At 39.0% G+C, this 15,201-nt stretch overlaps 1 protein-coding gene across 1 annotated transcript in view; it reads left to right on the forward strand.

Moving 5' to 3' along the window:
• LOC100572650 (Krueppel-like factor 6) overlaps window positions 1-15,201 on the forward strand; it is a 218,314-nt gene that overhangs the window by 185,497 nt on the left and 17,616 nt on the right. Inside the window, exon 2 of the mRNA XM_003242725.4 lies at window positions 6,006-6,777. Within this exon, the coding sequence (XP_003242773.1) occupies window positions 6,006-6,777 (772 nt within the window). The remainder of the gene's footprint in view (window positions 1-6,005; window positions 6,778-15,201) is intronic.

The following is a 15,201-nucleotide window of genomic DNA, read 5'->3' on the forward strand; positions in this document are numbered from 1 at the left end:
GCACATTCGTACACGACTGGATTGTTATATAATATTATTATTATATACGGCCGAGAGCTGCTGATTAATAGCGCGTACGCCACCGTCGCGGTGTTGTAGGTTAGATATATATCCGCTGATGAAAACGTACGTGCGTGGTGCCCGGGAAATTCGGAATTTTTACGCCGTCGGGTGCGGGTACGAGTCATACACCACGCCGATGGATGACCGGGAGAGACGGATACGTTTTTATTTACCGACGTATTGTGCGGCTGTTGTGGTTTCCGGGAAACTATTACAGCTGCAGTGGCCCGCCGAGGAAAATAATAAAAAAGCCTATTTATGTCGTGACTCGTGAGAGTCCTACCCCTCGTCCGACTCTCGCACCACTCGCCGATCGCAAACAAAACGGCCGTCAATAGCCGGGCATCGGCCTATACGCATAAAATATGGATTCAATTTCTATTCGTAATCGCGCTCGAACAGATTTGGCGGGCGGCGGAGATTGATGCGCGGCGTCGACGTGCCCCTCGCGACTGCTATAGCCATTTATAGAAAATTCGCTCATATATGTTTACTTGGCTACTAAAAGTACTCACCCACCGGTCCGACGTCGTCTCGCCGTCAAGTCGATTCGTTTTTGGAGGACAGAAAAAAAAACCCGAAAGAAAACAAATACGATGACCCTCACTCCATTTCCACCGCTCACTGCCAACGCATCTGGCCGAACACACTATATCGATTGTTGTGCGTTTTTTTTATTTTTTTTAAATTAAATCTCTCGTAAAAGGTAAAACGCGCAGTAAAACATAATGCTGCTGCAGAAGTATAGGTACACGCACGCGCACACGTTACGTTCCGTGGAGATCCGACGGCTGCTATACCGCCCTCGCACCAAAACACGCATACACATTATATAATAATATGCGTATACGATATACACGCACACATATATAGGTGCTCTCCCTCGTGTGGGACCTTTTTTTTCGTCGTGGAAGGGGTGTTCACACCCTACCCACCTAGCTTCGACGATCAACCCCTCGGTCCGCTTCGTCGTTTGCTCTGTAAAGCCACGCGCGCGGATAAGGTTTCGTGTACCCGAATGTTTTTTCACATGTATATATACAATACCACATAATATATATGTAGGTATTATATACACTGCCTGTATGTGCGGGCGCGCGCTCGTTAATTGTAATTTGCACCGCTACACTGTACATCTACTACACCGGGCCAGGGAGAAAACCGTACCCGCTGGTTTTGTGTATTCCGGTCTCGCACACACTCTGTCTACTCACAGTGCGCACATATACACCCCCGCACAATACACATAATATAGCTGCTGCTGCTGCTGCTTTTGCTGCCACCGCCTCCGTTGTGTTTACCTCGGGCACCCACCAGCCGCGTTTGCTTCAATCTGCGTCGCATACGCGGCACGTGAGATTAGTCAAGTGTGCGAAGTCACAAATAAGATCGTCCGGGTGTGTGTCGATGTATGCCGGGCGAAATCAGATTTGGGTGGTAGAGGATTAGTGTATATATAAAAGAGAACGGAAGACACACGCTGGTGCGCACACACACATGTAATACGCATACCTATATTATATATATACAAGGGCGACATAGCGACTATAACTTTGACGACGCATATATATATAGGTATTATATATATACTCAAACCTAGTGTGCGAGGCGGCAACGGTGGCGGTCGGGTGTTTGTTTACTCTTTCCACGACGACGAGCGTGTATATAAGGTCTTAAGTTATTCCGAGAGCGTAGAACATGAAGTTCGCGGCTCGTTAAAACTCGACAAAAAGCCATTATTATACGCGCGGGCGGGAAGACCTCCGCGCCGCGCCTTCACCATAATATACCGCACGCGCGTTGTTTCGATGTATTATAAGATGTGTATGACTTTTCGAGCGCGCACACCATTTTTCGAGCAGACCTCCGCGAATATAATATTATAAACTTGGGAAGCATTTGTCAGTATCCCGGTTTCAGTCGACGCGTCGGACGTGCCAGAGCGGAAGCAGCGAAGAGCCGGATGTAGCTTTTCCGCGCGAAACCGGTGAACGCAGAAAATGTCCGTCGGGCGTACTAATTTTTTTTTGTACACTCTTCTCTCGCAATTTGATAGATCGCGTGCGTCATCGCCACCACACCGTTGTCTATTTAGCTCCCACATATGCGCCACGTCGAGTATAATTTATTGTACGTCGTATCCGACTGTCGGACATTTGTAGTTGTAGCGATGAGAATTTCACTGCTCTTTTGGCTGAGCGAATTCTTCGCTGGTTATGTGCGTCAAAGTCTTAAGTGGACGTCAAACCACCCGCATGAGTTGTCTAAATCTAACGTACAACATAATACATAGTACCCAATTGAGGCGTTTAACAGAATCAATGATTTAGTGTTTGATTCTGGCTAGGAGAATATCGTTGTTAGGTCGATTCTGTTAATCGTTACCGAAAATTTTTTACCAGCTCCCTTCAACAATTTCAAAATAAATCTTTCCCTATGTACAAAGACTATGGGGATAGTGAATTTGGTATAGTTTTGCTTTGTTTTCCACACTCATGAGTGTGGGTACATAAAGGTATTAAATATTATTCTTTTTTAGTTTTGATATCCTATAGCGTACCAGTTTTATAATTATTTTGTAACGTTTTGCGCTTTTGTGAAGCAGCTGCTTTACGTGAATGTGGGTGTAGCACCGGACGAGTCTCGTGGATTTCGGTAATCACCATTCGACATTGACGGGACGGTTTGACGGGGTAATTAACACAGCGACAGTGAAGTTATCGTGCAACTCGAGCGAAAAACAGAATAACAATAAAAATAACAATATAATTAATAAAAATAAAGGTTGACACTGATCCACGTGAGTTTATCTGAACGCAGACAGTAATAATATTATATCCGACGGCGCTGAAGCTGCGTCAATCGCGGAAGGAGTCCTCAGATAGTCGACGCGTATTTATTTTTTATCATTTCCACCCCTCTTTGAAACATCCCCACGGCATAATTGATAGGAAATTACCGACCCGCAAAAAGGGATGGGAAGGAATTCCGGTACGAACGCTGAGTGGCACCTATCGTAATAATTGTTAGTATTGTTTTACGAGAGAGAGATAGAAAGAGATAAGAGAATACGATGACACAGCTCTAAAGCGTTTTTTCATATTAAAATTATGTATTTTTTCGTCCCCCAAGACGTACACATAATATATATTCTCGACATTTCCATCCGTGCAAAGTACGAATGCCGTATACATTTACATTTATCGAATATTTACTTTGTCGTAATATTAAACGTACCATAACACGAAATGACGATGATTCGCGCGGTCTGTCTGTTTTAAGAATATGCCTTCTATCGCATACGATATAATATAATTTGTTTAATTGGCATATTATAGCCGCGTGGTATAGAATTCGTTACGATCCACTGTGACCTACATAACGGAAAGTTTCGTACTTTATGATGTACGGCGAGATTCATCGTTATCAAGGACACGACTTGTGTAATCGAAGGGAAAAAATGAAAAACAATTCATTGACAATAATATGGTTGTTGACCCGCGCGTATCGTTGAGAATAATACAATACACGAGTATAGAAAAGAAAACGGGAAAACGTGAACTATATATTTTCCGTTTTCCGATACTAAATCGAAACCATTCTAGACAAGTCATATTATATTATATACATCATAATATGTGCGCATAAAGATCGATTTCGCAATAATTAATAAACCATGTCGGCGCGCACACAAACTCTTAATAGTTATTACTATTATTATTATTATTGCTACTATTATTACGTGTAACGGCTTTAAACGCAACAAATTTATGTACTTATTACCTATATACATACTACCTTCGCGTACATCAAACCATTAAAACGAATATGCCTTATTTTTCTGTTGAGAACGCACTCTTAATCGTTATAAAATGTACATTAATGTCGCGAAACTATTATACACATAATATTATAATATATAGGTAGGTACATATAACATAATATAATACTCAAACAGAGCGCAGCGTACACAAACGTATAATGGAATGTAAATAATATATACATTAAAATAACTCTCTTATACATAATATTATAATATCGTCACGTTAATGGTAAATCATATTTATAATAATATTATTATGTTGTACCAACGATTCGCGTTTTTAAAATTATTATTATTAATATTAGTTATCTTCGTTCCACGGTCATAGCACAATGTAATGCATAATATCATTAATGACATGTATTATACGATATATTATCAGTGCACTGTTGGATTATGGAGCACGTACACAATCCGAACGATGTTTTTTATGTCTTATGTTTTTTTTTTTTTTAAATGTTCAATTCCCGCGTTCTCGTAGTCGCCGAGACCCACTACCTATGTATACAGCATGTACTTGTGTACAATAATATAATAATAATATATTTTAATATTATGTGTACGCTGAATCAGGGCCGTAAATCGTAATAGGTTACGCGGATTGTGTACAACGCGCACTGCTACTGTAATATTATGTATATATACGCGCGCGCGTACGACGTGACACAGAAGAAAACGTCTACGGAAAGGCTAATTTATTCTATTAAATTTCTCATATACGCGCAGCAGCAGTGTATGCATAGGATATTAAATTATATTATATGTGTATATATGTATGTATATGTATGTACTGATAAATCCGTATAGACGCATACCTATATATATATATTTTAATATAATATTAAAATACACATATGCAGTTATTGAACGGTGCGAAGTAAGGAAACGGTAAGACCGACTAGTATGATATTATTATAATCATAATATATACACCTCCGTATATAGGTTTGGCACGTAATTAACATTTATAACATAATATATTATCATATTGCGAATAAAATAATATCGTTTTGTATTGATTTTCAAAGTGCACATACACCACCACCACCATTAACATCTGTACCAGCAACGGCTAAAGACGATATATTTGTTATTGTTTTATTTCTTATACATATATAAGAAAGCTTTTGTCTAACGTCGTCGTACAATATTACGGCTTAACTACAGTTATAGTTGCGACGTTCTTGTAATATCGATACACGTCCAATAATAATAATTATTATTAATACGCAGTATGTCCCGCGGGAATTTCCCGGTTTTCCCAACCAGCTGTACATTATTATGATACGAAATATACGACAGTCAAAGTGGCTTTAAATAAGCCGAGGAATGCGCATCTATACGTCATATTATGATATTTATATAGCGTTGAAGTGACTGAAAAAATGTTCATTGTTAAAAGTCTCTATTTTTGTCATCTTCTCAAATAAATGCCATTTATGTTTAAATTTCAATTATTTTTTTTATTCATTAGAAAATGAATATCTACGATTTGTATGCAATGAATACAACAAGTATCTAATACATATTATTATTCATTTGCAAAGACAGGATGGCTATTGTGTGATGGAAATAAGGGGGGAGGATTTCCTTTGACACAGTTTATTCAAATATTTCAAACATTTCTAGAATTTATTTATTTGCCTGTGTAAAATGAGACTGCTAACGTATTCACGATTGCTCGCTGGGCCCTAGAGATTGCAAACATACACGAGCAAAGTCCTATGAAAATCAGTATCCTGTCTTCCTAACGGAACGATGGTTGTCGTATTTTATTTTTGTCGTTAATAAAGCTGCGTGGGGGTCAATGGTCGTGTGCAAACACTTAAAAAAACGCTGTTAACGTACTAAAGACTAAAGAACAACTAGTGAGAATTGTAGTTATTTAATAAATTCACATTTTCCTTTATATTAAAAATAGTCGCTGGTTATATTTCTAAAATTGTATTGAGCTCCTTGGGTGGTTAGATATTTGAAAACCCAAGATAGCCGTTGAGTAAAAAGCGCAACGTTGTTACACACTGTATCTAAAATCTGCGTACAAATTAAATCAAACATATTATTATACTTAGAAATAATAACAACAACAATTTAAATTATATAAATACTTTATTTGCAGACTTGTTACGAGATGGAACGGTACCTGAAAGAAGAACCGATGGTTTCATCCTCACCTACGCGGTCCGAGTCACCATGGCTGACGACGTGGTCGACGCGCGTGGAGGTGGAGGTGGGCCTGGATTGCGCGAGTAGCGTGACGTCCAACAGCAGTTCGCCTTCAACGTGTTGGTCCGGATTCGCGACGCCGCCACCCAGCCCACCGGACGATACTGACGTGTCGCCGACCGTGGTGGCATCGCTGCTGTCTTCGGCCGCAGCGGTCGCCGCAGCCGCAAAAGCCGCGGCCACCGCCTCGACCACCGGCTCGTCTGGTCGCGTAGCTTCCGCCGTGACCGCGTCCACCCCCGCCACGTCAGCGGCCGCCACCACCACCGCCGGTCTGCTGAAGGTGACCGTCGCCCCGGCCGCCGCGTCCGGGGTCACCGTCAGCCCGGTCAGCAACGTCAGTACCTGTACCGCCGGCACCAACAATGCCAGCACCAACACCACCGTAACCGTCGGCGGCCGGACGGCGGTCGGCACTGTGGCCGCGGTGGCGACGACGATCGCCGCCGCCGCGTCACCTGCGCACCGCGAGCACGGCACCGCCACGGCCGCCGTTGTCCACGCTCCGGTGTTGTCCATCACCACGGCCGCCGCTGTTGCGTACCACCCGAGACTTCACCTGTCACCGGATGCCGCAAAGAAGATACACAAGTGCAAGTATCCCGGATGTGAGAAGGTGTACACGAAGAGTTCGCACTTGAAAGCTCACCTCAGAACGCATACCGGTAAGTCCCTATATATACGCTTGATTATTAATTTATTCGATTTAGGACTAAAGTGCGTAAATAATATGCGATACTGTCGGTCAAATAGGCGAAACATTACTTTAAGATGTAAGTGAAAATGTAATAAGAGTAGGTATAATAAATTTAGGAAACAATGTTTTAATTTTGGCTCATTGATTATAAAAAAATTAACATTTTTAAAATCATTAAATTTGTTTATAATAAAATGGAACAGGACATTAGAACAATGTTTTTTTTGATTTCGGTTCAGTATATAGAAACGACGAATATTTTGGTTTCTAATTTGAAGAATATTAAATTAATTGTAATAAATTAGGTTACGCTAAGTTTGCGCATGAAAAAATACAAATATATACAATTTCGTCTTCAAGTTTGTGTTAAAAAGAATTTTTGTTTTAAGTCCCAAGCGTGAAATTGTTATTATATTTACAATTTCAGTTTATGTTTTTAAAGTAACCGATAAATTAATTTCCAATACAAATCTTATATATTAAGTGATATTACAAAAATTATAAATAAATATTAATCACCAGGTCCATTATTGTGGAAAATTACATTAAATTATTTTCAAAATATTGGTACTAAAATATCTACATAGTGTTTTTGGTACGGTTTAAACCTGCAAAATAAATGTATTTATTATAAGATGTGTAGTGCGCTGTTTTAAATAATAATAATATTATAATCCGTTCACCTGACATATGCCATACAAAACTTTTCAACTCACCTTAAACTCGTTTGTTTTTCGACGGACCGTAACAACTTTAAAGGCTGTATAATATTTGACAATGTATAAATAACTGCGTCTTGGAGAATACCTGTGGAATACTAAACAGTTGTAGTTTTAGGCATCAAATTAATGATTTAAGTATTATTTTTTTTCGAAAACCGACCGCTAAAGATCAATGATAATGAATTCGCAGCGGTTTCTCACTGCTCGTCGATTGTCGACCGAACGTTGAAAACGGGGTGGGAGGTGCAAGCCTATCTCTGAACGGTTTTCAATTCCCACAAAATCTTACATAAAGTCGGCTTATCTCGTATGCGATAAAAGTATGACGACGACCTTTTTAAGCAGTCTGTTTCAATCCGGTCGGGAGCAGTAGCTGCAGTTTATACATTATTTCGTTACACGCGAAGCTCTTAGACGGTCTATATTTATGCGGACACGAGTTTTATTTTTATTCGTAACGCGCCATCACGCATGTATAATTCAGTTCACTCTGAAAAAACGCAAAAGGCGAGCGGTGGGGTTTCGTTCGGGGGATGTGCGCCAGACCCGGAAAGTCATCGTCTCAGGTAAATTTCCACCCCTATATTATTATACCGGACCCGAGGTATTTATACAATATATTATATAGGTACTGGGTGATAGTCGTCGGTGAGGTTTTATTTTTCTACTCTACTGTTTTTCATTATTATTATTATTATTTATTTCACTCCGGCGCGGCGGCACCAAAGCCCAGCGGACGCTTTCTTTGTAATTTAAATCCCGCCCTCGCGCGCTCGCCGTCCCACCACTGTTCGATGCGGTAAGGAAATCCCTAGCGAATTTCTCGATTCCGCTCTGTCTCTCTCCCTTTCTCTTTCTCTCACGTGGGAATATATATTATGCGTAGGTACACATCGGGATTTCACTCCTCGAAAGGCAGTGCATGAGCGTGAATATATAGTTTGCGATCGATATTCATTCGGGATCCCGGTTTTCCGAGTGCGGCCTACTCGGTTAAAACGAATCGAGCGGTTTTTAGACGTCGGTGTTTAATTAAATATCGATAGCTGTTCCGCCGCATGACCCTCTGGACTCGTTTTAACGACCGCTGTTTGTTTCATCGGTGATTTAGAATTTATATTATCGGACGGAGTTTTTCGTGGCGTGGGCAATGAGAAACGTATCATTATAATGTTTTTATTATAATAATATCCAAACTCGACAGCGTTAGGAGAAACGGATGTTTGTATCATCTATAATATCAGACTCACAGACTCTTAGGTTCTAATTATTTTTAACCAAAGCCTTTGACTCTACTGCTATGATTTTATTATTATCTTAAATTATTATTGCGCACAGACACTAAATGGTTGTCGTGAGATCGTAACCATTGGTAGTTGATTGCTGGCAGCGCCGTTGACACGCTAATGAGCCGGGACAAAACATTTTCAATTTCGACGCTGTCTCAAAAGTTTTTCTGCGGACTTCTGTTGCAGCTTTTCGCTTTAGAGTAGTTTAGACTGCGCAGCGCAAACATAACACAAGCAACCTCGTTACCGCGAGAACGCGATTTCAAAAACCGTAGCTTCGACTTCATAATATGTTTTACTGTCGCGATATAGACATTAATACAATAAACAATATCTTATATGGCTTTTGGGATGACGGTACGAGAAAATCGAATATTATATTTACTTTTTTTATTATTAGATTAAAGCTTCGACGACTGAGGTCATTAGTCTAACAAAGGGTTGGTACGGTAGGGCTGAGACGGTTGGTATGGTTTTTTGGCAACACGGTGTATGAGTGGTAAGATTTTTTCCATTACGAACGTGGATGGTCATCCATCCGGGAACTAGTGGCATCGGATGTTGTTTACTCTCGTCCATGTTGTGTGATTGTGTGTAGCCACCGCTCCGTACCAAGCCATGAATATTATATTTTAATAACTTCTTCAAGTCACGTACTCCCCTCTCCCCTTTTTAATCGTAAAACCGATTGCATTCTGCCATTCACTCATCATTTATATTATATTAGTAACATATACTACACAAGGATGCTAATGTTGAACGGCGTTTTTCAAGGAAAATGCTTTTCCTGAAGAACCACACTGGTGCTACAATTATAACTTTACATACAGCATATAATATGGTTTTCGTGTCAGTTTGGTGGGGTTTTTGTGCTACCTGCTCGTTCCCCTTCATGGTCCACATTTTGGCTAGGTTAAGAACCCGGTTATACACGACCTACGAGTCATACATCGAGTATGTATTGGTCCGTATACAGCCAAATTTAATGTATTTCATATACTTGGATAATTTTAAATTAATTAATATAATTTTATATTGTATCTTCACACTACCACAGGAAACTCCTTATCTCTCTCATCACTCATCACTTATCACTCCCTCATCACCACCACACAAGGCATAACGTGCTATTTTAGAGATTTCTTCTGCTGAAATTTCGGACCGCATTCTAACAGTGACGCGGGCGAGTGTGGGGCTCAGATTTTAATCGAAACAGGGTTTTTGGGTGGGGGGGGGAGTTCGAGGAGTGAGTGGGTCCTAGACAATCACGTGATTTCTGAGTACGACTTGTAAGTTGAATAATTAGATACCAACATTTTTATCTGTCGTTTTTTTTCTCTTAACATTTTTTGAACCGTTTGAACACTAAATCCTATTTAAAATATAGTAAACCACAAGTCCCTTAGATGACGGTGTATAGTAATTTAGATCAGGTCCTAAGTATATACTATATTAATATGGTGCGTAGCACAGGCTGAATTAGGAATTATCATAAAATGGCGATAATATTATAATATTTCAGTACGGCATCCGCCGTCGCCGCCAGCAATTCTCGTTTATATAATTAATTTCTTACGGTGGCGTCTTCAGGACGAAGTTAACACTGCGCTTGCTGTCGATTAGAACGAAATTAGCATCCGATTCGGTGGCTGAAATTAAAATATAATATAAATATATATCGGTGGTGCGCGGTAAATGTGGTTTTTGAGGTTAACGCTGGCAATGAAAACAATGGTTTCTCCGTCATTATATGAATATAATACAGGGACGGAGTTTACGGACTCTTTGCGCCTCTATAAAGACATAATGTATAATAATAATATAATGCACCCACTGTAGCGGTTTGACTTTGTGTCGACGACGGTCGTCGACCGACAATGATCTGCCTAGTCTTACCTCAGAGTTTAGGTTAGGTTATACCGCTGTACACGGGGGAAAAAATCGAATGAAATGACATAGGTTATGACGACTGAATTGTAAAATAAGTAACATGCATGGACATCGGATCACGTTGATGATTATGCCATTATGGTGATTGAGTTCATAACATTTTGATTTTTACAATTTTAAAATTTAATAGATACCGTACACATTGGTTAATTTTTTGCTAACGATACGCTTAAAAAATACTTGCTGAACCACTGGTTTTTATAGAAGAAGATTATTTACTGCTGATCCCTTCAATGTTATGACAGTGTTAGAGGTTCCCAAAATAACTATACCTACATCACCTTGACGCCAGTAGACTGTGCACTGATAACAAAATCTTTTGTAATTTAATGATAATTGTACTGTCTACGTCGTTTGATTTCTGTAACGTGATTATTTCGCATTGTAATCATACAGTAACTGTAAAACTGTTGTACAATGTCGACGAAAATAGTTTGTACGATAGGTATATAAAAAGGTACGGTTTATGAATAATAATAATATAATACCATTATAAAACGTTAAAGTCTTATAGCAATATCACGTTATTACATAGCGTATTATTATTATTATTATTGATATTTCACACGTCTTCGATTTTCGATTTCCGATTGTATTTAATATTTTAATGGTCATTGTTGCACGTTTTATAACTTTTTTTTATAACTTCTGCGTGCCATTTATACCCCGGTGGCTACATCTCCGGAAAGTGTCATAAAATGCGCAATTTCAATGTGTGTATTAAAAATAAAAAATGTGAGCGAATACATTTGCACATACACGAAATCTGTTTGACTTTTTCAAATTTCGTTAATCCCAAGAGACATTGTGGAGTTTGCGATTTCTTCAGTAATCCGCTCAAAGCTACCTGTAGGTGGTAAAACTCGTCTGCAATAAATCTTTAGCGTGCACGAAATAAATAATAATATCGAGACGTCGCAAAAGGCTCTCAAGTTATTACTATTTTATACTGCCTGCAGTGATGCTTTTTCTTCGTTTACATTTTCGTATTAATTATAACGTTTTAAATGAATAATAATATTAAGAAAAAAACCTATGAAATTTACAAGTTTCATGAGAAAATAATAATATATTATGCTAATGTACATTGATATTGTCGTCATCTTATAATTGGATTACGGAATTTTAAGACGTTTCAGAATCGCTAATCGATGAATATTTATCTTTGTAAGACAAGAATTATTTAAATTTGCTTATTATTATTTTTTTTTTTCGTCCAACGCGTTATATTTACATAATTTAACAACGGACGACAGATACTTTGGGGGAGTGAAACAACTACAATATATATACTGCACTACTCATTTCTGAAGATAAAGTTGGACGCGCAGGGCTTAGTCGATCGAATTAATGTCAAGACCCTTGTTTTCGAAATCTGTCCACGGCCCATTTAAAGACGTTCCTTGCGACAACAAAAATACATTTAATGTACATTTCATTGTTTGCCCGGACCAGGCTTAGGGTTATCCCAATAGGACCCGAACGTTTATTCTGTGCGCTCGTTGTTCTCGCATTGTTATAGATGTTTACAAATTCACTTTAGTTTAATTTACCGAATTTTTGCGCTTGTGTGTACATGTATAGGGCGCGCGGTGGCAAATTTACGAACCAATGTCTTTTGTATAAATCGGAAAAGTACACTTTTCACAAAGCGATCTCCTGTTTGTTGTATTTTATTTTCCCGAGTTTTCCGAATTATATACTTTTCTGCGGTATAGCCATCGCACTATAATATATTGTAATGCAGTATATAATTCTAAATACAAATTCGAGTGTGCGTGACATTATTTCTCTTCAACCATTCGGTAAATAAACCCCATTTAAGTATATAATTTGAGTGTCTACACGATCAAAACTTTTCGTGTAAAAACGGGTTTTGGCGATTTTTATAACATGAGTTATTTATGTCACAATTTTAGTACTATAATATAATACTATAGGCATAATTGTTGTCGTGAGTATCGATTTTAAATGTTCACAACTATAACACAAAATTATTATGTAATTTGTCGACAATGTTTTTCTTGTCCAACGCTTCAACGACAGTCTGTCTGGTTACAAAAAAAAAATTTCCAATTTAGCCGTTAAAATAATCACTGACGAGCTTAGGTATTATTATAGATATATCATTTTACATTATATAGTTATATGACTGTGCGTTTGACGTTTCGATAAACCGTTTTTTTTTCTATTTTTTTTCTACCGGACACGACAAATTCTGCGAAACGTTCAATCCGTACATATTGTTACGTGTATTTTATACGGGTTTTTTCTCCGTATTATGACAACGACTCTTAGATTTTTTTCCGTCATCGTTTACAGAGGGACGTCGTCGTCTCGCGTGTGTGTGTTTTATTCCGTCTTTCATATATTTTTTTTTGCCGTTTCGTCGGAAATGCTTTTGACGTGGAGCTGTTTTATCGGTACGAAATACCGGTGGTTCGTGGCCGTGTCGGTGGAGGAGGCGGAGGAAGGGTGAAACGTCCTAAAATGCTATTGCGGTTTAAACCGTCTACACGCGAAACTCCTGCAGCGGGGGCGGGCGCGCAGCACGCGAATCGATGAACGGATGTCTCGGCGGCGTCGGTGGCGGCATTTGTGTCGCGCCGTTGGAATACATCACCATTGCCGTCACACACGAAACAACGACGCGTGCGTATAACATTATTATGATCTTATTGTTCTTTTATAAATAGTACAATACCTAATATGTTCATATATAATAATTCGCCGTCGACAGTTTTCCCCCTCACTATAACAATGATATACGATCAGACGGGCTGTCGTGTTGTCCGTCCGCTAAGTGGATAACCGTTTAAACCCGCGGTATACGGTATAGGCTATTCATGTAGCTACCACGGTATAAGAGCGCGATAATAATGTCTGTTCTTATCGCCGCGATTGCCCAGCACACATCTCCCCCCTCCCCACCACACAATATTATATCGCACATATATATTCTGTGCCTCTTGATATTATACGCAACTACTGAATTGGTCTGTAAACGTTTCGATCAGTTTTATGTGCTTCACCGAGATGTGTAGATACGACCTTTAGACTAATACGTAAACCTGCACGATGGTCGCATAAATGTATCGAGTGTCGTTGTCACGTAATTTCGGACGGGTTATAATGTACGAAGTAATAAAGACTCGCAGTTTCCACTGTTATTAATAAAGTATGCACCACATAACATTACGAGGACTCTCGCCCCGTATTACTGGCTGGAAAGTTTTCCGGCGCCACCGCAGCAGGTAGACGGGACCCGAAGACCACGCGGTCGTAAATGTATAATTAACATATTAGGTATCAATATTTTAAATTCGCATTATAATGATGTATGATTATAGTTGTATTTTAGTTAATAATATAGTACAATATGCGGTGTATCTAGTTGTATCATATAATTATACGTAAAGTTCAATAATCGATAAGTATTCGTATGGGGACAGATCGTATTATATACTTGAAACGGAAAACAAATAGCAAAGAGCATAAATTGACAATATCGATTGCATTGTATTCCTGTCCCTGTTATCCGTATAATCTGTGAACGTACCCAGTTTTATATATTACTATCGTACTATCAGAGTATTCACGGAGTAACTCAACATTTTTATTATTTTCAGTTGCACATCATGATATTATATTATGGTAAAGGTAAGTTTTTGTTTACATACTATATTCGTTCGATTCCGATTTCTGACGTCAACTTTTCTATAAGTTTATAATATCATATCATCACAAGACTGTCTTTAAATTCCACAAAAATCTAAGTTTTTGTCAATACAGTTTTCGATTGTTGATAAAAGTTTCAAATATCATGAATTTCGGGCATAATTTAAACACTAAAACGGGATTGTACGCGTACATATATACGATCGAGAAAACTATATTATTATACACAGTATCTCGTTTTAACATTACATTATAACCGGCGAACGGATTCTTCGTCGTCGTCGCCGTTGTCCTTGGATCATAGCCAAAACCTCGTCGATCGCGGTAGGAGCGGTCGAGCACATTAGTAAAATTAATTAATCACTGGCCCGCGTTTCCGCATACAATATATCCCGGTTTATTTATCGATGCGGCACACTCGCTAAATAATCGTACTTACTCGACACCGAAATCATAATGTATATAGCAGGTAGGCGTACAAAGGGGTATATACATGCGTCCGTGTGTATTATAATATAGGGTTTCATACGTTTGCGGGGTATGGCATGGTGGCCAGATTTGAGGGGGGGAGGTGGGGGGCTTCCATCAGCGGCCTTTATGTACATACAACACACATATAATAATATAATATATGTGTGGTATATACCTACGTACGTAAATTATATTATAGGTATTTGGCGGCCTTTTGTGCTGTTGTTGTTATTATAACATTATACTATATACCTAGCTGCCTACACACGCGCATCACGGTCG

Source organism: Acyrthosiphon pisum, chromosome A1, assembly GCF_005508785.2.
Source record: "Acyrthosiphon pisum isolate AL4f chromosome A1, pea_aphid_22Mar2018_4r6ur, whole genome shotgun sequence".
Lineage (NCBI taxonomy): Eukaryota > Metazoa > Arthropoda > Insecta > Hemiptera > Aphididae > Acyrthosiphon > Acyrthosiphon pisum.